Here is a 26,846-nt window from a genome sequence, read left to right on the forward strand (position 1 = left end):
AACTTTGTGGAAGTGGAAACATTATCTGCATCTATGCATGAAGGCCTCTAAACCAGGCATCACAGATGCTCACACTTGTCTCTTAGGGGCTGTCACCTTTGAGGAATTACCCCCAAGGATACTTGGCAGCATAGCCCTCTAGCCACAGCCCCAGAATCTCCATGCATAGAATCCCCCCTGTACAATCAGCTGACAGCGGAGCAGCAAGAACGCACATGGTTCACTGATGGCTCAGCCTCATACAAAGGGGCAGAGAGGTGGTGACAAGCTGTGGCCTTCAATCTGACTGTCAAAGAGATTCTGTATGAGACTGGCCTGGGACTATCAAGCCAGTGAGCCAAACTTCAGGCAGTCTCTCTGGTGCTCACCGAAAATGAAAGGCCTCTATTCATATACACTGAGAGTTGGGCAGTGTACAAGAGTCTTATTGTATGGATGGCGGCATGGTATACATCGGGATGGGCTATCCATGGCAAGCCAATATGGGGACAGCCCCTATGGCCTAGTATCTGTGAAGCCTGCACCCAATGTCAAATTGCCATAAGGTATGTGGACACCCATGCAACTAGTAATCCCGAGGAAGCCAAGTACAATGGTGAGGTAGGCACTATGGCAGCTGTTAGTGTGGCCATTGCTCCTGGTTTAATAGACTGGATTCACCATAGAAGCAGCCATCTGGGTGGAGATAGGGCCACCCAACGGGCTAGTGATCAGGGTCTTCACACCACCATTGCAGCACAAAAAGGTGCAAGGCAGCGTTGCCCACACTGTACCTGATTATCTCTGCAGCAGTTGCGGACCGAAAAGGGGTATATCTGCAGAGGGCAAAAGCCTGGGGATGTGTGGTAAATTTATTATATTGGACCCTTACCAGAGCGCCAGTGGCGCAAAAATACCCTGACTGCTGCAGATACCTACTCTGGTCTATTATACACCCACTCTTGTGCCGCAGCTACCCAGGATCACACCATTAAGGAAGTCATTAGAAGACTTGGTTGGGTTATATGGTTCCCTGGTGGAAATCCAAAGTGATCAGGGCACTCATTTTACAGGGAATAACATTTTAAATTTGGCCAGAGAGCGAAGAATAGCCTGGACATATCATATACTGTACCATCTGTAAGGGGCAGGATTGATCGAATGGGCTGCTCAAAGAGCAGCTGTGCAAGTTGTCCCCTACTGGTACTCTCACAGGTTGGAGCAAAAATGTTTGTCAGGCAACTGCCTGCCTCAGTGACCGCCCACCGCATGGCTCTACCCTGTGTGCTTGTTTCAAGGGGGAATCCATGGAGCGGCCGCATGTGCTTAGAGTGCAACAGCTGCACTCCCCAAGCCTACCTCCCCATGCGAGCCATGCTCAGGAGTGCAGGGTTGGATCTGCGATTGCCACACACAGAAATAACCCTAGAACTGGATAGCCGTCATCTTGTGAGTATGGGGTTGGCCATTGCCACACTTCAAGGGTACTATGGTCGCTTGTTGCCCTGCAATAGCTTAGCTCTTCCAGGGGGTGGACATTGTTGCAGGGGTCATTGACTCAAATTACCTTAAGGAGGTAAAGGTTATGATCCATTACACCGGATCCCAACCCCTGTGATGTACACAGGGAGAGCAAATAGCCCAACTGATATGTGAGTGGACAGGGGTCCCCACTATCCAGGAAGTAGATTCCTTGCGGCCTACCCAGCAACCAGGTGGTTTCGGGTCTCCAGGGCATGCTATGTGGGTGCATGATCAGACTTAACATGAACAGTCAGAAGGGGAAATTTTTGCTGTAGTCTCCGAGGACTACATGATGTAAAGTCCAAAGAATCAGCGTATTTAGGACTACAGGGAAAATGCATTATACTCCTGGTCTTGTGGGCTGATTAGTTTTGTGTGCATACATGTTCTAAATTACTATCACAGAATCACAGAATGGCCAAGGTTGGAAGGGACCTCTGGAGATCTTCTAGTCCAACTCCCCCCTGCTCAAGCAGGGTCACCTAGAGCACATTGCACAGGATCACGTCCAGGTGGGTTTTGAATATCTCTAGGGAAGGAGACTCTACCACCTCTCTGGGCAACCTGTTCCAATGCTCTGTCACCCTCATAGTGAAGAAGTTTTTCCTCATGTTTAGACAGAACTCCCTGTGTTTCAGTTTGTGCCCGTTGCCTCTTGTCCTGTCACTGGGCACCACTGAGAAGAGGCTGGCCTCATCCTCTTGACACCTTCCCTTCAGATACTTGTACACATTTATGAGATCCCCCCTCAGTCTTCTCTTCTCCAGGCTGAACAGGCCCAGCTCTCTCAGCCTTTCTTCATAGGAGAGATGCTCCAGTCCCCTCATCATCTTTGTAGCCCTCCGCTGGACTCTCTCCAGGAGTGCCATGTCTCTCTTGTCCTGGGGAGCCCAGAACTGGACACAGTACTCCAGGTGAGGCCTCACCAGGGCTGAGTAGAGGGGCAGGATCACCTCCCTCGACCTGCTGGCAACACTCTGCCTAATGCACCCCAGGATACCCTTGGCCTTCCTGACCACAAGGGCACACTGCTGGCTCATGTTTAACTTGTTGTCCACCAGCACTCCCAGGTCCTTCTCTGCAGAGCTGCTCTCCAGCAGGTCAACCCCCAGCCTGTACTGGTGCATGGGATTATTCCTCCCTAGGGGCAGGACCCTGCACTTGCCTTTGTTGAACTTCATGAAGTTCCCCTCTTCCCATCTCTCCAGCCTGTCCAGGTCCCTCTGAATGGCAGCACAGTCTTCTGGTGTGTCAGCCACTCCTCCCAGTTTAGTATCATCAGCAAACTTGCTGAGGGTGCACTCTGTCCCTTCCTCCAGGTCATCGATGAATACATTGAACAAGACTGGACCCAGGACTGACCCCTGGGGGACACCACTAGCCACAGGCCTCCAACTAGACTCTGCGCCATTCACCACAACCCTCTGAGCTCAGCCATCCAGCCGGGTCTCAATCCACCTCACTGTCCACTCGTCTAGCCCACACTTCCTGAGCTTACCTAGGAGGATGTGATGGGAGACAGTGTCAAAAGCCTTGCTGAAGTCCAGGGAGACAACATCCACTGCTCTGCCCTCATCTACCCAGCCAGTCATTCCGTCATAGAAGGCTATCAGGTTGGTTAAGCATGATTTCCCTTTGGTGAATCCATGCTGACTACTCCTGATCACCTTCTTGTCCTCCAGATGCTTAGTGATGACCTCCAGGAGGAGCTGTTCCATCACCTTTCCAGGGATGGAGGTGAGGCTGACAGGCCTGTAGTTCCCTGGCTCCTCCTTCTTGCCCTTTTTGAAGACTGGCGTGACATTGGCTTCCTTCCAGTCCTCAGGCACCTCTCCTGATCTCCAGGACCTTTCCAAGATGATGGAGAGTGGCCTAGCAAGAACATCCGCCAGCTCCCTCAGCACTCGTGGGTGCATCCCCTCAGGGCCCATGGATTTATGGATGTCAAGTTTGGACAAAAGATCTCTAATTCAATCCTCCTCAACCAAGGGAAAGTCTGCCTTTCCTCCAGACTTTCTCTCTTGTCCCCAGGGTGCCATCTGGCATCCCATGTCCAGTTTTGGGCTCCCTCAAACAAGACAGAAATGGACATACTGGAGTGAGTCCAGCACAACACCACCAAGATGCTTAGGGGGCTGGAGCACATGTACAAGGAGAGGCTGAGAACTGGGTTTGTTCAGCCTTAAGGCAGCAGCTAAGGGGAGACCTTATTGCTGTCTACAATTACCTGATCAGAGAATATAGAGAAGATGGAGCCAGACTCTTCTCGGAGGTGCACAGTGATAGGATGAGAAGCAATGGACACAAGTTGGAATATGAGACGGTCTAAGGTGATATAAAGAAAAAAGGTTTTGCCATGAGGGTGGTCAAATACTGGAACAGGGGCCCAGAGAGGCTATGGAATGTCTATCCTTGGAGGTGTCCAAGACTTGACTGGACAAGGCCCTGAGCAACCTGACCTAATTAGACCTGATTTGAGCAGGGGATTGAACTAGATGGCCTCCAGAGGTCCCTTCCAACCTAAATTATTTTGTGATTCTTTACTTCTAGGGATCTGAAAAAGATGAATCCTAGCTATGGTGAAGAGGATTAATTTTGCTATGCAGGGATTTAGTAGAAAATACATAGGTGTGCAAATCAAACAAAATAAAATATCAAAAATCATTGCCCTGTGCAGTTTAGCAGATAGATTACTCCTCACACAGGTTCAGGAGTGGGATATATAGGGCAAATGACATAAAATTGATGAGTCCCATTTGGAATGTTTAGTTTTTGCAAAGATGCAGTACATAGAATGAAGATTCACTTATCTAATTCTTTCACTGTCTGTGAGTCTGTCCCTATGGCGAATAATTTCTCTTAGGGGAAGCTATCCTCTTTTACAATGGTTTTGGTCTGGGAGTTTTGCTGGCCCAGGGTTCCTGCTCATAACAAAGGCAGACATGTAATAGGGCTCACAGCTGCCTCTTTGCTGCAGATGTTAATTTTAATGGTTTGCTCACTTTTTTCATCTTGTTGGAAGGCAGTGTGAGGGTATTATTTTCCCCAAAAGTTTCAAGGTAATATCTCATACATTATCATGTTGTCCATGCAAAGTCCCACAGTTTATGACTTCCATAAAGCAATAATTTTATTTGCAAGGGCAGAGCATGGCATGTTATGTATGTAAATAAAATCAAATCCTTTAGGATGATCAAGTCCAACCACTTTGCTTCCAATAGTCAACATCTTCTGAAGTGTGAAAACATGTTCTGGAATATTTCTGCTGATAGCACAATGCTATTTCAAGTATTTTCTTGATAGTGGTAAATCAACATGAAACCCAGATCTGAACAAAGATAGTGGGCTGACTATGCTGAAAGAGGTCTAACACAACATGATACCCTAGCGTCAGATCTCAGAATGTTCTTGCTGGGAGGAGATTCACTGATGTGAAGTACAAAATTCTTGCAGGGTTCCTCCTGCTGCTGCACAGTCAAAGCCACTCCATCAGCACCTCAGGACCTTCTGAGGACCAAATAACAGCCCTCCTCATTTGTAAATGGCTTTCTCTTTTCTTTTGTTAGTGGAAAGATTTTGCAGGATGAAGAGTACGACTTAGGAACTACAGCCACACTTAAAGCCAGGAATGTCAGTTTGGTTCATCCAAGCTAAGATGGCAAATAACATCTGAACCAGGGCTGTAACATAACCAACCATCTCAGAGGGCAGGCAGAAGAACCTGTGTCTACCCCTAGACACACCCTATTTACACATCTAACTCAATAGGGTGAGACAGGTGTAAACCAGCAGAATATACCCCCTACCTGCCTGTCCCACTCTAATCTCTTGAGATGCCTGTGGTCAGTGGAGAGAAATGGATATGAGCTAATTAGCCTGCACCTATTAACTCACCAGATCACATGATGAGGGGCTGCTTGCCATCCTTGAGGGAACATTTTCTCCCACCTGCCCAAGGACAAGCCGGCATGCTGGGGCACATGCAACTGAGAGGTGCATTCTCCCAGAGTCACCACTCCCGTCCTGGTCCTGTGGTCCTGGCAGCACAAGCTTGTATGGCAGAGAAGAGCGTTCAGCACTAAGCTCTCCTACACAGACTACACCAAGCACTATAAGGACATTAACATCTAGTTCATGCTTGCTGGAGCTCCCAGCTGTTCTAGTTATACAGATATTAAGTGATAACTGTAGGCATTAAAAATCCCAGTTCTCTAAAACTAGGGGAATTGGTCTGAATCTCTTGGCCTAAGGCCAGTGTCCCTCAGCTAGGGTTTAATGTTGTCTAAGCGATTGCGATACAAACTCTAAGTTCACAACAGAACTCCACCTTGATACTCCCGGGTGGGGGTGGGGGGGATTGGTGCCTAACTAACCTTGCACTTAGTCCAGTGCAAAAAGCTAATATTTTTTACAGCATTTGATAGTCTTAACCTACATGCTTTTCCTTTTGTATTTCCTGCTGCTCTTCTGTTTCTGACCTTAGCTTTAGATGGTGGCTGACACTTATCTTACTTCCCTTTAAGGTAGCTTTTCTAGACTGGGAAAGCAAGTAACACTTTTTGCCAATAGTCTTCTCTGCTGGCTGATAGGCTGAGGACTCATGGCTGGGAATCTTAGGAAAAGCAAACTTATCTTGAGAGAACTCCCTATATCTCTGGGATACTATTAGTAGCCCTGGAGAAGAGCCTTTACTCAGCATTTTATATGTCCCTTCAAACAGATACAGTAGATAATGATTGGCAGTACATAATAGATTATGCAAGCATCTTGTAGAAGCTGCCTTATGGTCTTGCTACTCTGAAGCTCTTCACTCAGTGCCAATGTTGTGCCACATGCTTTGTGAATGCCCCACGGGCAGGGGCTGTGCAGTCTGGTCTTCATTGTACCCTCAACAATTATGACCTGAAAAAAATTGTGTTGTTGACAAACTGCAGGGTTCAATATGGTGTTGGGGGGATTCTGGACTGGTAGTTTTATTCATAGGGAACCATTCAAGGTGAACGTGATTGTCTCATGAGGAATAGGAAATAAATGGCTGAAAATGCTTATGTAGATTCCCCTTTTCCTACAAGGAATCTTCTAGGTACTATTCCTTTAGTTCCCTGTGAAATTCTTGGCCACAAAACCTATCAGCTCTGTATTGCTTAGCTGTTGAACACTGGAGGATGGCAGTGGGGAGTGAATTACTACCTTAAGGCCATAGTACATGTAAGTGGGAGCTCTGTTAAAGCAATGGCTCAGAGTTTTTGAGAGAACAAGTTGCTTTGTTACATTCTTGATTCAGTTTTATTTATTTATCATACTAGTTCCATAATTTGATTAGAAATACTCAATGCAGATCTTTGGACATTAACATGTACCTGAAATACAGCATAGTAAGATATTATCAAGCAGTGAGGAGCACATTGTCAATCTCAGCTCAGAGTCATTGTTCAAGAAGGTTTTATAACTTCAGAATTAAGATACAAATGCTGATTTTTTGTTAACCATTTATTGACAAATACCACATTAAGTATTCCCTTGAAAATTTTCCTTGAAAATATCAATATTGTATTGCATGCAAGTTACCAAAATATGACATTTTCATATTTTTCAGGAAGAAAACACTAGTTTAAACTATGATTTTCTTTTTTTAAAGTGAATGACAACTTCAAGACCAAGAGGCCTGGTTTCAGTGCTTAAAGATAGAATCAGAAGTGTATTTTAGCAGGCCCCTGTAAAGAAAGAGAAAGTAAACTTTAGTCCATGCAAAAGCCAACTTTTGCAAAAAGTAAATTTGCAAAGCCAACCCAGTGCTTTAACAGCATTTTTGGTCCTCAGTGAAACTGCAGCTACAGCCATCCTAGGGTACTCCTGAACCACGGTACAAGAGTAAGCCAAGGGGACTGTTTGTATTGTTCTGTGCCTGTTGGGCAGGTTTGAGTTCTGTCAGACTTCACCAATCACAAAGGGCCATGAGTTTTTAGCTTGCTCTAACACCTAGGCACTCAGCCCACAAACCAGTTACCCTCTCTGCTACAGGAAGCAATACAGAGGGCAAAGGGCAGGGATCCCTCTACCAGCTCTATGACCTTACAGGATGTCCATATGTGCTCTGCAGCTGAGGGCTGGCTCACACAATGACATGCCATTCAGAGGTTTTTAGCAGCTACTTCCTGTCCAACTAGGCCTAACACATGTGCTACTGAGGGAATCCCCCAGTCTAGTTCCTTAAACCTGGTTTAGTTAAGAGCTCATCCCCAGTGAAGATGGTATGCATGTGGAGGGTGTGGGGCTCAAGCTGGGATCATGCTATCAAAAAAGTGGAGTTCTTGCCTCCAGTGTAACACTAGAAACTTATCTCCTCATCTCAGGGACACCAGATGAGCTGGAAGATAAGCTTCCATAGCTCCAGTCAAAGGTCCTCTCAAAACAGCTGCAAGACCCAGCAAAATGATCTGTTAATCTATTTGCACTTATGTGGAGCAACAGCTCACTCTCACTACCAGCAGACACAGGCAGAACTGCTGCTCAAAGTCTCTCAGTCTCTGCAGCCTCTGTTACACAGGAAGTCTAGGGTTCAAATCATGCTGACAGCTAAGAAAGATGAGTGTGTTCCTCACTGAAACTGGCTTTTCCTGTAGGGAACAGTGCGCAGAGCTAAAGTAATGCAATGTTATCCAGGTGGTCATGCCAGATATTTCCAAGTTCAGAAACACCATCTTACACCTGTCCAGGTCTATGTGTGTATCTCATGAGGAGAACCTGACAGAACTGGGTTTGTTCAACCTTAAGAAGAGAAGGCTAAGGATGGGGGGAGGGGGGGAGGTGGTCTTATTGCTGTTTTCAAATACCTAATGAGAAGATGTAGAGAAGATGAAGCCAGACTTCTCAGATTTGCACAGTTATAGGACGAGAGCCAACGGACACAACTTGCAACATGGGAAATTTTGACTTGATATAAGGAAAAACCTTTTTCCCTGTGAGGGTGGTCAAACACTGTAATAGGGGCCCAGAGAGGTGGAATCTCCATCCTTGGAAATATTCAAACCTCAACTGGACAAGGCCCTGAGCAACCTGCTCTAAGTTAGCCTTGCTTTGAGTAGGGGGCTGGACCAGAAGCCTCCAGAGGTCCCTTCCCACCTAAATTATTCTGTGATTCTTTTGGGATAACAAAGATGTTCTTCCTTTTGTAGAGTGCCAGCCTCAGAGCACAGGATTGCTATAAGGGGAAAATAAAGGTTGCAGAACCACCCTAAATCTGGCTCGCTCTCCCTTCCACAGACTTTGCTTTGCAGCCACTTTCTTATTAAATATGACATTACAAAAAATGTTTCTAAAAGAGTAAAAGTTAGTTTGCAATGGCTCTTTTGCATTTACAGCAGGTACAATTGCCTGGTCCTACAAGCTGCCAATATAATCACTCCAATGCATTTGTTAAGTAACTCAAAGTACCTGACTGCAGCACAGGCTGGAACTGGCCAGACATACAGATTTCCTCCTGCTTCTGATGAACAATGTGCTGAATGGCTGGAGGAAGGCCATGAGGGTTGCGTGAGAAGATCAGGGAGTAGCCATCATCACAGGAGCCGTCCTCTTTCAGACTGCGGCAGGCATAGGTAATAGCATAGTTGTTATAGTCGGTGTCAATCACCCAGTAGTTGTCCCCTGAAATATCATATCAGATGTGTTTGCCATGGTGGAAAACATAGGGCAAAGACATGCACATGCTCATTTAGTAGACAGAGGCTTTATATGGCAGGGACAGCTTCCCAAAGGACAAAAAGTCACCTCTGATTGTTTAGCTTATGTCTACATTGTGAAGTGAAGAATGGGGGCAAACATGGTGTGCCCTGAATCCACCATCTTCCCCATCACCTACAAGATAGACTCTTGTTCAGCCAGAATTTGCGCTTAGTGCATTTCCACATTTGTTTTCTGTTAGCTGGACCATCTCTCTTCAGGCTTTAGATGGCAAAATCCCTTTATATTTTCTGTCTAGGTGGGTGTGTGGGGACAAAAGGCAGGCAGATCATATTTCCTACATGAATAGTCTCAGTAAAACATGGCTTGTATTTCCAGCATTGTTCTTCAATTGAGTAGATTTTAGTGTGGTTTATCTGCCAGTACTGAAGGAATGTACTTTGTCATGCACTAGCAGGTTGAATACTGCCCAGCTTCCAGAATTAGCCTCTCTGGCAACCCAGCAGCTGTGGGAGATTCAGGCAGGAATTACAGGGTGTGAAGGATGCATAAATGAGTGTGGCACAAGGAATTTTTGTAAGGGGGACTTAAGGTAGTACTACAAACTCCCGTCATGCCTGTCTGATAGGATTAGTGCCTTGTTGCTGAGATGAAGATTTGGGTCCATGCCTCATGTTCCACTAGTTATGAGAAATGCTGGGAGTCCAGGAAGAATTGCTTCGCTAGGTTCAGCACAGTGCTTGGCTGTACAAAACTGATTTGCAATGCCAGCTCTCTGTAAGCTGTATCTTCCCTGTTAACTAAACTGGTGGATAGGTAGGGTCCCTGGGGAAACTCTGTATCCTACCCCTTCTGTGGAGATAAAAAGCACTGCTTGGAAAAAGCTTCCACCTCCAAGGATGCTTTGTCTCCATTTGGAACAATTTGAGCTCAGCTGTTTTGACTGCTCATCTACTAAAATACAGAAGTCTGGGCAGCCATAAACTATAGACTGACCCCAGGGGGGCATGAAGAAATTCACTCACCACCACTGGACAGGTAGCTAGCCAGGCCCTGGTAAGTCATGTACATTTTTGCTGGAGTGGTTGGGTCAGGTACCGTGTACTGAGCAGCCATATCAGCACAAATTACCCAGAACCTGTAATGAGATCCATGGGATTGAAGAGACAACCCTGCAATTCGTGCACTTCAAACGAATGTACCAGCCAAAGTCTCATTCAGGGCTTAGGCAAATACCAGGCTATGGTTCAATGCAACTGAACATCTCCATCCTTGGAGATATTCAAACCTCAACTGGACAAGGCCCTGAGCAACTTGATCTGGTTGGCCCTGCTTTGAGCAGAAGGTTGAACTGGAGACCTCCAGAGGTTCCTTCCAAACTAAATTATTCTATGATTCTATGTACTTTAAATAACACTTCTGTGTTTTGTCTCATTGTGATTAGCATTGGCTAGTTCTGTGGAGTGCTGAAAGGATCTTCATTCCCTTTTCTATACAGGGCAATCTTACTTTTTATCCTGATTACATACTACATATTCATGGAAACAGACTGAGCTCCTGCATGATTTCTGAAGAGGCCATTCAGAAATCCACAACTATCATTTGTTTATTCATCCCACACACGTTGCATGCCATGTTTAGCTTCATTTGGCCTTGTCTCAAAATATTCTAGAATGCTTTGCTATTAAACCTAAGGTTCAGGACAGCCTGCTTTACTCCACTGTTCACTCAGTTAAATATTTTTGGTTAGTTAACATGAATAGCAACAGAGTTAGTATTAGCCTGTAGAAAGTCTCAGTTTTTCTTCTCTATAGCCTGAAAGCCACTTAATCCCTTCACATGTTGTAATCCCTTATAGTAGCCATCACCAAGGGACTCTTAAACTGCCTTCCATCTAGCTATTCAGGTCTCACAAAAGTATCCAAGAGCTAACAGTATTTTCCACAGATGTCTAAACAATATCACATTGAACGACTCACTAATGTAACACTCATTTCAACTAATTTCCTTCCCTCAAACCTTCTAAGGAAATCTAATCTGTTGAGCTACTCACTTTCTTGCAGGCTACACTGGCTCCTCTCTTTTTATTCCAATTTATTTGCTTTACCAGTCTATCATTAAAGATTTGACTTTATCATTTAACTGGCAATTTTACAGTAGCTTTGTGATGGGCCTAGACCAGAACCAGGCTGAGAACTCAGGACTCAATCACCTTTGGCTTCTAATGTATTAATTTTATTGAGCTTCTCTTCTTGATAAAGACAACTCAGTCATGTTGTGTGCTCAGGACAGATTACCATTCACACCATCACTTTAGTATATCATGCCATCAGCTAGAATTAGGAGTTAGGCACACACTTACCCAAAAAGCTTCACTCGGCCTTTGGAAGATGCTGTCATTGTGCCATCTTCCTCAACAGTGTATTCAGCGGAGATATTGTCCTGAAGAAAAAGACCTTCTGGATCCTTCTTGGCTAGGGCATACCATTTCCCTGCATACTGAAATGAAAGATTATTCATGTCTGGATTAATCATCACTGGAAGACTGGCAGAAGACTAACTAGCCACTGCCTGGCCTATGGTGAAAGTTTGAGTTTGGGTGGGTATGTACCACACAGGTTTTGCTATATACTTCAACAAACTCACCTGTACGTTCTTTTGTGAGGCACTAAGAGGAAGTCTGAGCTTCTGTATGCATTTATGCTTTAGCACTTGAGACATTCATGGAGTGGTGGCCCAACACTGTAAGCTGCTCTGAAATGCCATCCTGAAATGCCTTACCCATAACTCAGTATCCACTGTTGTGAATCAGGCCAGTTATTCTCTGTTCTCGTTTAGGCCCTGGTTTCTTTGTGGAGGATGGCAACAAGGAGACCAAATCATAGCCACAAAGCCATTATCAAACTGGCTAGAGCCACTAGCCAATTTCCCCTATTGTTGCTGACAGGGGCTAAAGTTGAGCTTTTGCTCATGATCTTTAATGGTGTAAAGTGTCTACACAGAGAAGCAGATTATGCCCTTGACAAAGAAGAGTGTGTTAGGGTGACTAGCTGCAAGGGGAACTGAAATGAGATTAAGAACAATAATAAAATTCCTAAAAAAAAAAAAGTGACTTTGAAAATTTAAAACCAGTATCTGCTAAAATGAAAATAGGGTACAAGCAAGTCATTGCATGACTGGAAGAGCTTCAAAAGTTACCTGTATCAGTAGAAATAATGGGGGAAGCAGAACATAGCTCTTATCAATTGAATTCTTCAGTTAAAGTGATTAAATCTGTCTGGAAGTTACATGCTTAAGGAAGATTGAGATGGAGTTTATAACCCTCAAGTACATGAGGCTGAGCATAACACTGATTTATTAAAACACTATCAAAGCACTTTCCCCATAAATGTGGGGTTTTTTCAGCAAGTCTAATTTTGTAGGAAAAAAGTTCTGGAATCCCACAAATTCTGGTTGTGGCTGGAAGTGATATGGTAGCATGTTTTGTAGACAACCAGTCAAAACAGGTACTAGCACATCATTCTGAACCATTCTAAAACAGTTAGCCTTGGTTTTCTGTTCAGAAGCAGACAAATGAGACACCCTATTTAGAACTTAAGACAGTCTGTGTTTAGGACACCCAGTTTAGTGAAAAGTTTGGGTTGACCTGACTCCCAAGAATGGACAGCAGTGGATGTAAATCTTCCAGGGTACTTGTTTGAGCTTCCCCTCTATTAAGGATCTAAAAAGTGTTTCATTCATGGGACTGCCCAAAACAGAGCCATACCAAACTTGAGCTAATAGAAGATTATGCCAGTTATAATAGTCTAGCATCCCCAACATTTCTGTGGCTGGTGTTACCATAATGTCCAGCAGGTTAAACACTAGCAAAGAAGAGCAAACTATAGAAACAGTGTTCAAGAGACAGTATATATAAAAAATTAACTTCCTAGTGAGGAACCCTTTTAGATTAATACATCCTATACACAGGAAAACTAGTTTATATAGTGATGCTTCTCCTGGTATATTGTGTTTAGCAGATGAAGTAGCCATAATTACCCTCTTTGGATCAAAATTGTCTTTCACAGAGAAAGACTCCACTGAACAGGTCTGAGCTAGGCTATATTCAACAGTGGAGAAGAGCAATGCCAGGAAAACATACTGCGCGCATTTCATTCTGCAAGACAAAAGCAAACATGCAGAGTCTTATTTCATGTAGCACATATCAATAGTTAGTGCTGTGCCTACAAATCCATTCTCCCCATTTTAAAACTAGTTTCATTCCATGCTGAGCACAGTACTATTTCACTGAGAAACCTGGATCACTGCTATGCCTGAATCCAGTCAGATTTGTATCCCTGACCACCAATGGCAATTACTTTACCAGAGCATTTTGCTTGCCATTTGCAATACTGCAATTCACATCACTTTTACATTATAAATCAAGCCAGACTCTGGATAAGGTTGGTAAGAGTTGATAAAATTAGAAATTCACTGAATTTTTGTTTTGACAACAAAGATAATGTTCTGATGAGCTCTGGTAAAACCTTGTTGGTTGGAAATACATTGTTTCTAAATATTTCATGGTGCTTATCCATTTTTCTTTAAAACCAGCAAAACTGTGTTATGTTCAGTTTTCATCACCTAATCAGGCATTTCCTAGCTGTCTGCTCTAATGACAAAATACATTTTAACAATAGTCTCAGTCAGACCATTTACCCTACAAACTTAACAGATGATATTCAATCTCTGGAGGCTTGATCTGCAGTTATAACACAGCCATAAGCTGGCCAAGGTTGTATTTATCTCCTAGTCTATGCCAGCTCATCCATATCCCAGCATGCTTGATCCCAACACTTTGGGAGAAGAGAGCACCTACCTATACATTCTCACAGAATATTCATCCCTGAATATCTATTCTGATGCCAAGTTAAAACACAAATATTTAAAACTGAGCTGAGCTACCAACCCAAGGCTTGCAAACACCCAAGTAGCTATTCTGTTCTCAACTGCAGCCACGCAAGCTTCAGTTTCTTGTTTCTGGAGACACTAACCTGATTCCTCTCTGCTGAAGAGACCTACCTGTTAGGACAGAGATGCTGGAGGTCCCTGAGACTACTCTGCTACAGTCTTTGGGCTGCAGTCAGCAGGAGAGTTTTGCATGAATTGTCCTTCAGCTGCCTTTAAATAATGAGTCTGCAAAGTCCCTCATTGGTTATTTTTGCTTGTGTGCCTGAATAAAACGTTTAATCTTGGATAATCCATTATGTAAAAACCAACAGTAATCCCCACATTGGTGGGTCTGACTGCTATACTAATACAAATACAGCTTTTGCATAATGGAAAAAGTAGCCCAGAAAGCTAAGTAGTTTGCTGAAGCAGCTGTACCACACTTTTTCCTCATTTAATTCTTCCTGCTCCTTACACATGTTAATCAAACTCATGGATCAGACACATGCATCTACGTAGGCATGTGTTCACATTTGCCCACTTGCCTGGGGTAGATCTATCATGAGTGCTTCTAATACTTGCATCATCAAATTAAGGTGATCCTCCTGCAAGAGCTGATAGATGTTACGCATTATCTGCTGAATGGAAAACAAGATTTTGCCTCTAAGTCCACATCAAAACCTTGGAATCCCCAGTTCTCTTATGCATCAAAACTTCTCCATACACATTCTTCCCAGGTTGTCTCATCAACATTTCCAGTTGCACAAATGCTATAGCGCTCTCCTTCTCTAGATGTTCCTGCTAGAACCTTTCCACAGGGTTACAATAAAGCACAAATTAATAGGAAGACAGAAAATGCTTGAAAAAACTTTTTTGGTAGTGAACTGCGGTTACCTTGCTTATAATTTCTTTGACTGTCCAGAGAATTTCTCTTCTGCACAGGCTATCCAGGTACCCAGACTTTTTCTACCCAGAAAGTCTCACCTGGGTAGAAGTTAAAGATGTTGGACATTTATCCAGGACTTGCCAGCTTTGACAGTTACTTCTCCAACTGGGCTGCTGGGCATCCAAAAGTCTAGGACATATCCATTAGGGATGACTCTACAGTTCCTACAGAGTAAGCCCAGAGTCCTGAACTTTTGGTACTGCTTCAACAATCTGAACATTCATCATAAGTCTGAAGCTTTCTGAACACATTGGACTTGCTGCAATCACTTATCCAGGAACTCCTGAACAGAAACATGCAACCTCTCCCTATGCCTCGTGTGCAATGTGTTGCTTTCCAGACAATTTTTTTTAGGGTTGCCCATTATGTGGGAAAGACAATGCTTGCTGCCAGGGGAAACTGATTTGAGCTGCCTCTGTGCAGATTCCATCTACATTTTAGAGGCAGATATTCTGCATGCACGTCTGAGGGGAAGAACTTGGTGTAACCTGTTCTTCCAAGTGTTCAGAGTAAAACTGTCTTTTGGTGGTTGTTTTGCATGCAAACCCTTCACAAACGCCCTAAGTAAAAAGGCAGAAGCTTGCTGAGCACAGAATTGCTGCTCCCCTCTCATTCCGAAAGGCCTTGGCCCATTGGTCAGGAGAGCTGGCTTGAACAGTACCTATTTGCATAGGCTGCTCCAGGAACAAAGCTCTGGTCTCTGGGGCATCAGAGCTGCAGGGGAGAAGTTGCACATGGAGCAGGCAGATGACTTTGCTCATGGTAGGGATGCTAAGAGCCTAGAATAGGACCCCTTTGGAATTTTAACTTAGGGATTTTTTTTCCCCCCATCAGTCATATCAAAAAGTAAGTACCCTTGTGGGTGAGAGGATAAATGAGTTGTACACTATGCCTTTTAGCTTCCTCTCTTCTGCATTCCTTCCCATGCTTGTTTTCGTATGTTCTAGTTCATGGGAAGTGGCTCATGGGAAGCAGGACTGGCTTGGAGATGCAGATGATCCTGTGGGAATCCAAGCTTCTGCTCCTGATCCAAGATGACAAGAGGTTCCAGCTTAGTCTCCCTTCACCTGCTCTGAAGAGGGAGCTGAAGCACATCTCTTGTGTAGCTATGCAGCAGATTACTGCTAGCTCAGCTTTCTGATCCACAGAGCCCTGCCACTGGGAAATTCCTTTGTAGGAGAACACAGAACTGCAAGGAGTCATTGCCACTTGTACAGAAAGTTTTACGGAGATTTACAGAAATGTTTACACTTCACAACCTGAAACACCACCAACCAGTTTGTACTCAATCTCTGCCCCAGACATGCACACACAGAATATTGGTAACTATCCATGAAATGTAAGTAGAAGCTGCAGAGGTGTCCACCCTGAAAGTTTCTGCTGGTAGTGGGCACTGTCCTTCCCATAAAATGCGCATAAAAAATTGCCTCCTGAAAAGGAGGCAAGATGGTTAAGTCATGGATTTCATTGCAGCAGTATGTTGTAGATGCTAAAAATTTACATGAGCTCAAGGTAGACTGGACAAGTTCACAGAAGAGAAATCCACTGAGGACTGTTAAATACCTAAAACCTGCTCCTGGCTCAGGAACTGCTTAAGCTGCAAGTTGTTGGAGGCTGAGAGAGTACTTGAGGGAAGTTCCACTACATTCTTGCCCTCCTTTTTATCCTGTTCCCTAGGAGTCTGCTTTTGGGCACTGTCAGGATACCATGCTAGATAGAGCTTTGGTCCCCTGGTACTGATGAAAGGGGGTAGACAGGACCCTGCCTAGCCAGAGAGTGACCAGAAGAAAGTGCCACAGCATGCTTCCCTAAGCAGTGATTGAGGGGGCTGAATGCATTCTCTGTGTCCTCACTAGTAACAACAGGGCTGCACCATTCCACTCTGTATTGCTGCCAGCTAGCATAGCACCATCACAGCAATGCCTCAGGATCTACATTTCCATAGAGCTCAGTGTTCTTGGTAAGTGGCTTTCTTTGGGGAAGATGGAAGACTTTAGCGCTGGCCAGCATTACACTGCCAGTCCAGAAAGATTTTTGGAAAATACCAGAGGTTCCTTAAAAAAGAGCTTCACTCCTTACCCGACCTGAGGGTCTCTCAAAGCAATGGCCCCTTCTTCTCCCTGGGCATTTTGGATGGGCTTATCCAGGGATAGCAAGACCTGGAAGCATAGGGAGATGACATATGCTCAGCTGCTGTGACAAATTCCTGGATGCTCCACACCCTGGGCAATGTGGCTATACCTTGTACTGCTTGAACCCTTGGCTTATTTTTCTAGAATGATGCCAAATGACCATTCTCTTAACTAATCCTTCAGCTGCAGCTGTCTATGATAAAAGATCACTGCATATACTGTGTCACTGCATATGCTGTGCTCCAGAGATCAGCAGGGTCCTGGAGGAATTGCACAAGGTATGCTTTCCATACTGAGTGCCACGATAACAAGCTCTGTTAATTCAGGCACAAGTTGATACGTAAGTCCTCATGCACACACTACACCAGCTACCTGTTCAGCTTCCCTGGGCAGCACTCTTTTTCCTTGCATTCTTTGCCAACAGCATTTGCTCTGTTTAAGAGTGAAAGTAAAGCCAACTAAAGGCCCATTTAATTACTTTAAATTGTTTGGCCATTTAAAGAACAACATAAATCTTTTTAATCTGCTTTTTAAGGCCTGGATGCCCACTAACTTTTCAGAGGACTCTCACCTGAAACAGAATCCAAGTGCAGAACTGTTCCTTTCCAACACAAACAGAATGGTGATTTGAGAGAGACTGAATTGCAGTACTTACTGTAAATTAGAAAGGTTTCAAAACACTTAGCCTGTTTTCAACAAAAAAGATTAGTTTATGTCCCTGTGAGACATAGGTGACACCTGAAGCCACACTTAGGTGACCAGTTAATCCCATGGGGATTATACACATGCTAATAATAGCTAATTACAGCACAAGCTTTTGGTTGGTGGCCATAACATTGGCCACTGCATTATTTGCGGTTTGCAGCAAGAAAAAAAATACACTAACCTTTCAGTTTCACAGTATTGTGGTAGTTCATGTTGGGCATATAAAATAGAGAGGATTCTAGAAAAGCATCAAGGCATATTCCTGAATCAGTTAAACTTGATGTAACACGAAACGGCTCTACAAAAACAAAGGGGTGCAGGATGAGCTGGCTAAAGAAAAGGAGGGCCAAAGGCCTTTCCAGGTCTTCCCATCATGATGCTTGTCTTCAGATCAAGACTGAGACTGACTGTTATTTTTCTGAAAGAGTTGATCTGAACAAACAAAACATATGTTCCATTTACTGGACTCAGCACAGGAGTAATCAGTAGATTTAATGGCTTGCAGTAAAACATATATTCAGACAAGATGCTTTAGTGATACCTTCTGCCCTATCCTATGAAACATGGGAAAAGGAATTTTGGTCTTCCTATTTCAAACAGACCCTGTCCTCATGCCTGTATTTATTGGAATAAGCACTGGGTAAGCTGTTCTAGGATTTATTGCAATTGCTCTGCCAGCTTAGATTTAGCAACATGTGCTAGCTCAGCAGCAGATGGCACATTGTGAGATCTCTAAATAGCCTCCCCCATCGGGCATTAAATTCCCTGCTGTCCAGCTAGCAATCAAGTTGTGTGCTTGTTTACCAAGGTTCTTGAGAGCAACTAAATATAGATGTGTTTTGAGATGCCTTTGACAAATATTGGAGTGGTTATTGTTCGTTAAGTAGAGAGGATTTCCTGCTCTAGCTTTATCTCTAATTCATATTCTTAACAAAGCAGGGCTTCCTTACAGAGTATCATATACTCATACCTACGTATTGGGTGACCTAGGTTCTATTCCCAGATTTGCCAAGGACTGAAACATTGGCAGATTTTTTAGTCCCTCACCAAGACAAGAGGCGAAAGAAATAAGACTTTCCCATGGTGGTAGAGCACATGAAGGCCATCGGTTAAGGAATGCTTAGTTTTTGTGACATCAGCTCAGAATTGCTGATTTTTCCCAAATCAAGGAAGTGATACAATATAGATAGACAGGAAATCATTTGAAGTTTGTTCCTGCGTGATTCAAGGGTAAGGTTCTTGGGTATGTTACATCATTAGATAAAAGCAAGATAAATCATTGCCTTATGACTTTGAAGGTGCCATTTAAACACCTCACAGTTTTAAATGGCATAAACTGAAATGCCCCTTTCCTTTCTAGAGTAGGAGAATGTTATTCTCTTGGTTTGAAGACCAGGGCCTCTTGCTCTCTTGTGAACATGACACAGCTTGAACAGAGACAGTACACATTTCCCTGCACTTCTTAGCAAATAAAAACAGGGAGCAGCTGAAAGCAGGGAGGAGTGGACAGCCACAGCTCCTCTGATAGCAAAGGGGAGTCACTTCTTAATGGGAATGGTCTCTTCCATACTGTAGCTTCCATATAGTACTAATGGAGTTTAACCACTAGCTCACTTTCCCTAGGCTATGTGGGCAAAAAGAAAGGCTCTAAAGCACACTACAATTCCTTGCACACCACCTGCTTCCCTCACAATTTAAATGTTTACCAAGGAAGAGACCAGTGACTGGACTGTGCCAAGGACACACCAGATTGTTTGGAATGGGTTTAAGGCTTTCTACACTTCACTGGCTTATATAAAATAGACGTACTCTAGATGGTAGTGTTAGGGGTCTTCAGTCTCCCTGCCCCCAACCTCTTCCCCTTAACATACAGGCAGTTGTTTCATTTTGAGCAAACAAGTTGTGCTTACGTTTTGTTATGCAGAGCTCTAATTAGAGACAGTGTTATGAGAAGCATGAAAATTACTCTGTATATGGGCCTGGCTAGAGTCAATTCTTGAACTGAAGTTCCCTTAAAAAGCAGAAGTCTCAGTCCAGGATAAATTATATCTTATAGAGGACTGACTGCATAATATAATCATCAAATTACAGACTAGGCTAAGTAACGTATTAGAGATTAGCATGCTGAGGTTTGGCCTCTAAATTGGGTATTACAAGGAAATCAGTGTATGTAAGAAAGCTTGGAAAACCATAACAGAGGTAGCCATCCTATAAGTGATTATCTTCTGCTGAGCTTGACATAGATCTCAGGAATACTGCATCCAGCTGGGAGTATCACATTCCCATAGAGAAAAATAGAAAGAAGAAAAAGAGAAAGTTGAAGAGTGATATGATATCAGCCTTCAAACATGCAAGCTGCTTCTGTAAGGAGAAAGGGAATAATCTGTTCACCATGACCATGGTGGATGGGACAAGAAACATTGGCTTCAATTGCAGCCATGGAGACTTAGATTAGCATTGGCAATATAGCATTGGCAATATTTTCTAACAATAGGGACATAGCAGCATTAGAATAGATTGCCTGGGGACACTGGCTTCTCCATGTTCTGGGATCTTTAAGAACCATCTAGACAAATATCTGTTAGGAATGAGGTAGGTGTAGCTGACTCTGCACTGGAGTAAAGGAATGGACCAGGTGATCACTTGAGGTCACCTCCAAGACTTATGATTCCATGATTTAAAATCAGGGCCCCAAGAAAACATACTAGGCAATAATTAATAACTTTCATTACAAAACTAGACAAAGTGACATTTCTGTTATGACCCAGTATTCACAATACAGCAAAGTTATATGCCAACATCTGGCTTAACAACACAGGCTGGTTGATCACCTCTGTTCTAGGACTAGAACATGTGTGTGCATAGACAAGTTATACTTTACATATCCCAATCCTCAGTTCACTGCTTTATTCTCCTAATGGACAAAGTTCTAGACATTCATTACTACCCATTACATAGGGCAACAGTACACTCATGTAATTGGGATTTAACATGCTTATATAGGCCAATACAGAGACATTTCCAATTTGGTTATAGCTAGTATAAACTTCTGGGGGTGCAAATTGGCCCTTTACTTCTTAGACTCCCTGCCCAATGTTTGCTTCCTTCCAAAAGTTACATTAAAGTTATGCAGTTAGTATGATCATTGCTTTTTTTATTCCCACTAAGCACACTGAAGCATGTACTGCAATTGTCTTGCTGCAATAGGCCTGTGGACATTTATCTGGTTGTAGACCAATTGAAAACAAGGATTATCTCTCAATTTCATATGTTCTGGTGCTTTGAGAGCAGAATCGCAACTGTGGTGTTCCCAGAGCTTTTGTCATCAGGCTTTGCAGCAAAAGTAAACTACAGCATCAACCCCAAATCCTTTAGCATCCTGCTGCCTTAGAAGCACAGATTGGTTGCAGAACTGGCTGCTGTACTAAAGTGGGATTTTAAGTTATAGGAATCTGCTGGCCAAAGGAGCTACTCAGTTTCTGTACTGTTGCCTGATTTTAGCACAGCCACGGTGCAGTCTTGAAGATGGTTAAAACTTGAACAGCAAGCTGCTGTATTTCACTCTCCATGCCAGATTCCCTAACAGCCTCTCACTCATCTGTGCCAAGAGACCATCCAAGCCTGAGGAAACCTGATCACCAAGGTGGATCTTTTGGGTTTGCTTTCCTGGCATGTCTAGTATTTACTACTACTGTAATTGGGTTCATAAACAGTGTTTGCAGATTTTGTCATTTTAATCATAGCTCTTATAGTATTTGTTTAAAAAATTGGATATATATTTATATTTAATTTCCTCAGCTTCTGGAGTGCAGTGATTACCCATTTCAACAAAGAAAGTTTAGAGCACTTGCATTTTTCAGAGAGGATAAAGGTAATAACTACAAGCTAAGAAAGGAAAAAAAAAAAACATGAAGGGAAGCAAGCTTTCTGGTCCCCAACATCAGAGAGCAACAAGGACTGGTTGCCCCCTAAAGAAGAGGGAGCCAAACATGATAACAAGGCCAGCAGGACAGGGGCTGCGCCAGCCAGGGCCCAGTCCCACAGTACGTGAGGAAGGGAAACAAGGTAGGCCCAGAGTTGGTAACCAGGTTCAACCAAGAGTGCAGACCATCAGGCAACTTTGTGGTGATGAGACAACTCTGAGGTCAAGCCAGAAAGTCTGTCTACAGGTCAGGGTCCAGATCAACAGGATCCATGACCAAGCACAGGCATAACTGTGGCTAAGCTAGAAACTGGTACTCCTACAACAGACTCTCAAACAGAGAGTGAGGTCCCAGGCCTGGGCCTATGGGCAGAGGGTGTGGGGTGGAGGCCCCAGGTGAGGCTGGTCAGGGCCATTAAAGCCTATTAGTGCACTCAGGGCCCTGACAAGCAAATCTTTGTGCTTCAAGCTAGCCTCAGGATATTTTAATGGACTGATTTTTTTTTTTCTTTCTTGGGGGAAGCCTGGAGGAAAAATGGTTGTTTGCTTGAGGTAGACAGTACCCCTTACCACATTTTGTAGTGAGGTAACAGATCAGAGCCTATTTTATTCCCTGTGTTATTCCCAGTATGCCTTCTAAAGATGTGAAGTGTAGATTGTATATCGAGTGTTCTTGGGGAATTATGTATCATTTTGGCTCTAGGTCCTTTTTTTGTTCACAGAACTAAAGAAACATAGCACCAAAACTACAAGACCTATAAGCTCTAAGTTGTTATAAACCATGGTATAGAAATAGAACATCTTCTCTCCTATCATATTTTGCAAACAGTAAGTACTCCTTTCAGTATATTCCAACAGGACATTTAGTTTTTTTATATGATGTGCGTCTCAAGGTGCTTTACAAAAATGATACTGTAAGTAAGCAGCTTGAATAGTCCTGGATAAGTCAGGATGTACATGCCAGCCCTAAAGATGGATTTAAAAGCTAAAATGAGAAACACAAATTGCCAAAGCCAAAGGAAATTATAGATCTGTATGTGTATGCAGCCAAAGGCCATGAACCAGACACCTTGCTTCAGTAAGCTTTAACAGACAGTTTCAATCTGCAACAGAAGGTGGAAACAGACTGAGGAGAGAAGGTTTAAGTTAGAATATCCCTCTGCATTTCAAGGAGAGAGCAAGTATGAACATGAAGCTGATTAATGAGTCACAGAACTAGAAAATAAGCCAAAGGCTGTGCTGTACAACTGTATTTGAGTTTGCTGTCTGTGCTTTCTCTGCTGAAGAAAATAATAACTTACGTTATATTGCTTTCAATTTGAAAATGACCTGAAGGGAATCAGACTTTTGCTCCATTTAAGCTATAAAAGATATTCTAATCTCTCTCTTTTTTTTTTCCCCCCAGAGGACATTTTTTGCTTTAAACCTTAAACAGCTGATTGTCTCTGAGATAGGAGTATATTCTTCCATGGATAGAAAACTTGAGGATCTTTCCCAAGCCATTCTTTTCTTCAGCTGAGAACACTTAGGTAGCAAATTGATTTGTATTACAGAGGAGCCCAGAGGCTTCAGTCAACTCTGAGTCCCAGATATGTTACCAACTGTGCAAACTTGCAACTGGAATATCCTGGCCCCAAAGACAAAGTTTACATCCACTTCAGATTGGGCAACAAACTGGAGGAGTTGAGAACTGCAATACTGATTTGAACAGGTAGTTATCAATGTCAATTATGAATCTCAGAATCAGAGAATGGCCAAGGTTGGAAGGGACCTCTGGAGATCATCTAGTCCAACCCCCCTGCTCAAGCAGGGTCACCTAGAGCACATTGCCCAGGATCGCGTCCAGGGGAGTTTTGAATATCTCCAGAGAAGGAGACTCCACAACCTCTCTGGGCAACCTGGTCCAGTGCTCTGTCACCCTCACAGGAAAGAAGTTTTTCCTCATGTTCAGATGGAACTCCCTGTGTTTCAGTTTGTGCCCGTTGCCTCTTGTCCTGTCACTGGGCACCGTTGAGAAGAGTCTGGCCCCATCCTCTTGACACCCTCCCTTCAGATATTTATATACATTGATGAGATCCCCTCTCAGTCTTCTCTTCTCCAGGCTGAATAGGCCCAGCTCTCTCAGCCGTTCTTCATAGGAGAGATGCTCCAGTCCCCTAATCATCTTCGTAGTCCTCCGCTGGACTCTATCTATCGCTGATGAACACTACCACTATACCAAACTTAACCAAAGTTAAGTGATAAACATTAAGCGTTCCTCTTTCTGCAAGGAGAAAATTAGATGATTTTTTTCCACTGACAGAGCAGGTCATAGAGTGCCCAAATACCAGTAAAAACTGGTAGGCCCTGGTTCTCATGGGGGACTTGAACTACCCTGACATCTGCTGGGAAGACAACACAGCTAGGCACAAACAGTCCAGGAGGTTCCTGCAGAGCATTGAGGATAACTTCTTGACACAGGTGGTGGAGACGCCAACAAGGAAAGGTGTGCTGCTAGACCTTGTACTAACAAACAAAGAAGGTCTAGTTGGAGATGTGAAGGTTGGGGGCAGCCTTGGCTGCAGTGACCATGAGATGGTGGAGTTCAGGATCCTACGAGGAGGAAGCAGGGCAATAAGTAGGATTGCAACGCTGGACTTCAGGAGAGCTAACTTTGGCCTCTTCAGGGACCTACTTAGGGGAATCTCATGGGGGAGGGCCCTAGAAGGAAGAGGGGTCCAAGAAAGCTGGTTAATATTCAAGCATCACTTCCTCCAGGCTCAAGATCAGTGCATCCCTCTGAGTAAGAAGTCCAGCAAAGCGGGCAGGAGACCTGCATGGATGAGCAAGGAACTCCTGGCAAAACTCCAGCAGAAGAAGGAAGTACACAGAATGTGGAAAAGGGGACAGGCCACTTGGGAGGAATACAGGGACGTTGTCAGAGTGTGCAGGGATGCGACAAGGAAGGCTAAGGCCCATTTGGAATTAAATCTGGCAAGGGATGTCAAGGACAACAAGAAGGGCTTCTTCAAATACATCAATAGCAAAAGGAAGACTAGGGAAAACGTGGGCCCACTGCTGAATGGGGCGGGTGCCCTGGTGACGAAGGATACAGAGAAGGCAGAGTTGCTGAATGCCTTCTTTGCTTCAGCCTTTACTGCTAAGGCCAGCCCTCAGGAATTCCAGACCCTGGGGACAAGAGAGGAAGGCTGGAGAAAGGAAGACTCTCCCTTGGTCGAGGAGGATCAGGTTAGAGATCTTTTGTCCAAACTTGACATCCATAAATCCATGGGCCCTGATGGGATGCACCCACGAGTGCTGAGGGAGCTGGCGGATGTTCTCGCTAGGCCACTCTCCATCATCTTGGAAAGGTCCTGGAGATCAGGAGAGGTGCCTGAGGACTGGAAGGAAGCCAGTGTCACCCCAGCCTTCAAAAAGGGCAAGAAGGAGGAGCCAGGGAACTACAGGCCTGTCAGCCTCACCTCCATCCCTGGAAAGGTGATGGAAAAGCTCCTCCTGGAGGTCATCACTAAGCATGTGGAGGACAAGAAGGTGATCAGGAGTAGTCAGCATGGATTCACCAAAGGGAAATCATGCTTAGTCAATCTGATTGATAGCCTTCTATGATGGAATGACTGGCTGGGGGAGATGAGGGGAGAGCAGTGGATGTTGTCTACCTGTCTCCCATCACATCCTCCTAGGTAAGCTCAGGAAGTGTGGGTTGGATGAGTGGACAGTGAGGTGGATTGAGAACTGGCTGGATGGCCGAGCTCAGAGGGTTGTGGTCAGTGGCGCAGAGTCAAGTTGGAGGCCTGTGGCTAGTGGTGTCCCCCAGGGGTCAGTCCTGGGTCCAGTCTTGTTCAATGTATTCCTCAATGACCTGGAGGAAGGGACAGAGTGCACCCTCAGCAAGTTTGCTGATGATACTAAACTGGGGGGAGTGGCTGACACACCAGAGGGCTGTGCTGCCATTCAGAGGGACCTGGACAGGCTGGAGAGCTGGGCGGAGAGGAACCTCATGAAGTTCAACAAAGGCAAGTGCAGGGTCCTGCCCCTAGGGAGGAATAACCCCATGCACCAGTACAGGCTGGGGGCTGACCTGCTGGAAAGTAGCTCTGCAGAGAAGGACCTGGGAGTGCTGGTGGACAACAAGTTAAGCATGAGCCAGCAGTGTGCCCTTGTGGCCAAGAAGGCCAATGGTCTCCTGGGGTGCATTAGGCAGAGTGTTGCCAGCAGGTCGAGGGAGGTGATCCTGTCCCTCTACTCAGGCCTGGTCAGGCCACATCTGGAGTGCTGTCTCCAGTTCTGGGCTCCCCAGTACAAGAGAGACATGGCATTACTGGAGAGAGTGGAGTCTCCTTCCCTGGAGATATTCAAAACTCCCTTGGATGTGATCCTGGGCAATGTGCTCTAGATGACCCTGCTTGAGCAAGGGGGTTGGACTAGATGATCTCCAGAGGTCCCTTCCAACCTTGGCCATGCTCTGATTCTGTGATTCTGTGATTTTTTTCAGCTCAACCCCCAAGCCAAACATACTCAGCTCAGCTATTTGCATACCTCTCAACAAAACAACCATACCCCTTCATGTAAGATTCTACATAAAGAATGAAGCCACACAACCTAAAAAGCACCATATGGTACTGATTCCAACGGACTCTCTGTTCAGATAAAGGTCATCCTGAATATATTCTTCAGCTGTATAGCTGTGTTGTGATCTCCATTTGGTACAGAATCCAAATCAAGGCCAGTCTTTGACATTGAAATAATTAATGGAAGTGGCTTTGAACTCCTGAGATAGCTTTTCTACCTCCACAACTCTGAACTCTTGGGACCAAGAAATTCCACTAGGACAAGAAAACTGCCAGGAAATAGTATCCTCGGCTGTAAGGAGAGCTACACCTTGCCTCAGCTCTCCTCCTTCAAATTCCAGGAGATATGAGGCTTCATTCTTTTGGGATATCAAAATCCAAAATAAAATGTCCATTTTTAAAAACATTTTTATCTTATCTAGTCCTTTTTCTCCTTATCAGTACAGGATAAAATAAAG

General features: G+C 44.3%; 1 protein-coding gene across 6 annotated transcripts in view; it reads right to left on the bottom strand.

Annotated features, from left to right (window-relative positions):
* Nucleotides 1-6,764: 6,764 nt before the first annotated feature.
* LOC104139555 (purpurin) overlaps nt 6,765-26,846 on the bottom strand; it is a 58,807-nt gene continuing 38,725 nt past the window's right edge. For 4 of the 6 annotated variants that reach the window (XM_068925756.1, XM_068925754.1, XM_068925753.1 and 1 more), the window contains 5 exons: nt 13,225-13,342; nt 11,549-11,685; nt 10,212-10,324; nt 8,938-9,150; nt 6,773-7,217 (listed from right to left, as the gene is read on the bottom strand). In XM_068925756.1, the coding sequence (XP_068781857.1) occupies nt 7,207-7,217; nt 8,938-9,150; nt 10,212-10,324; nt 11,549-11,685; nt 13,225-13,342 (592 nt within the window). In that variant the 3' untranslated portion in view covers nt 6,773-7,206. Of the gene's footprint in view, nt 7,218-8,937; nt 9,151-10,211; nt 10,325-11,548; nt 11,686-13,224; nt 13,343-17,140; nt 17,221-26,846 lie in introns of all 6 variants that reach the window. The other 2 variants (XM_068925757.1, XM_068925752.1) reach the window with 2 other exon arrangements.

The sequence above is a fragment of the Struthio camelus genome, chromosome W (assembly GCF_040807025.1).
Source record: "Struthio camelus isolate bStrCam1 chromosome W, bStrCam1.hap1, whole genome shotgun sequence".
NCBI classification, from domain to species: Eukaryota; Metazoa; Chordata; class Aves; order Struthioniformes; family Struthionidae; genus Struthio; species Struthio camelus.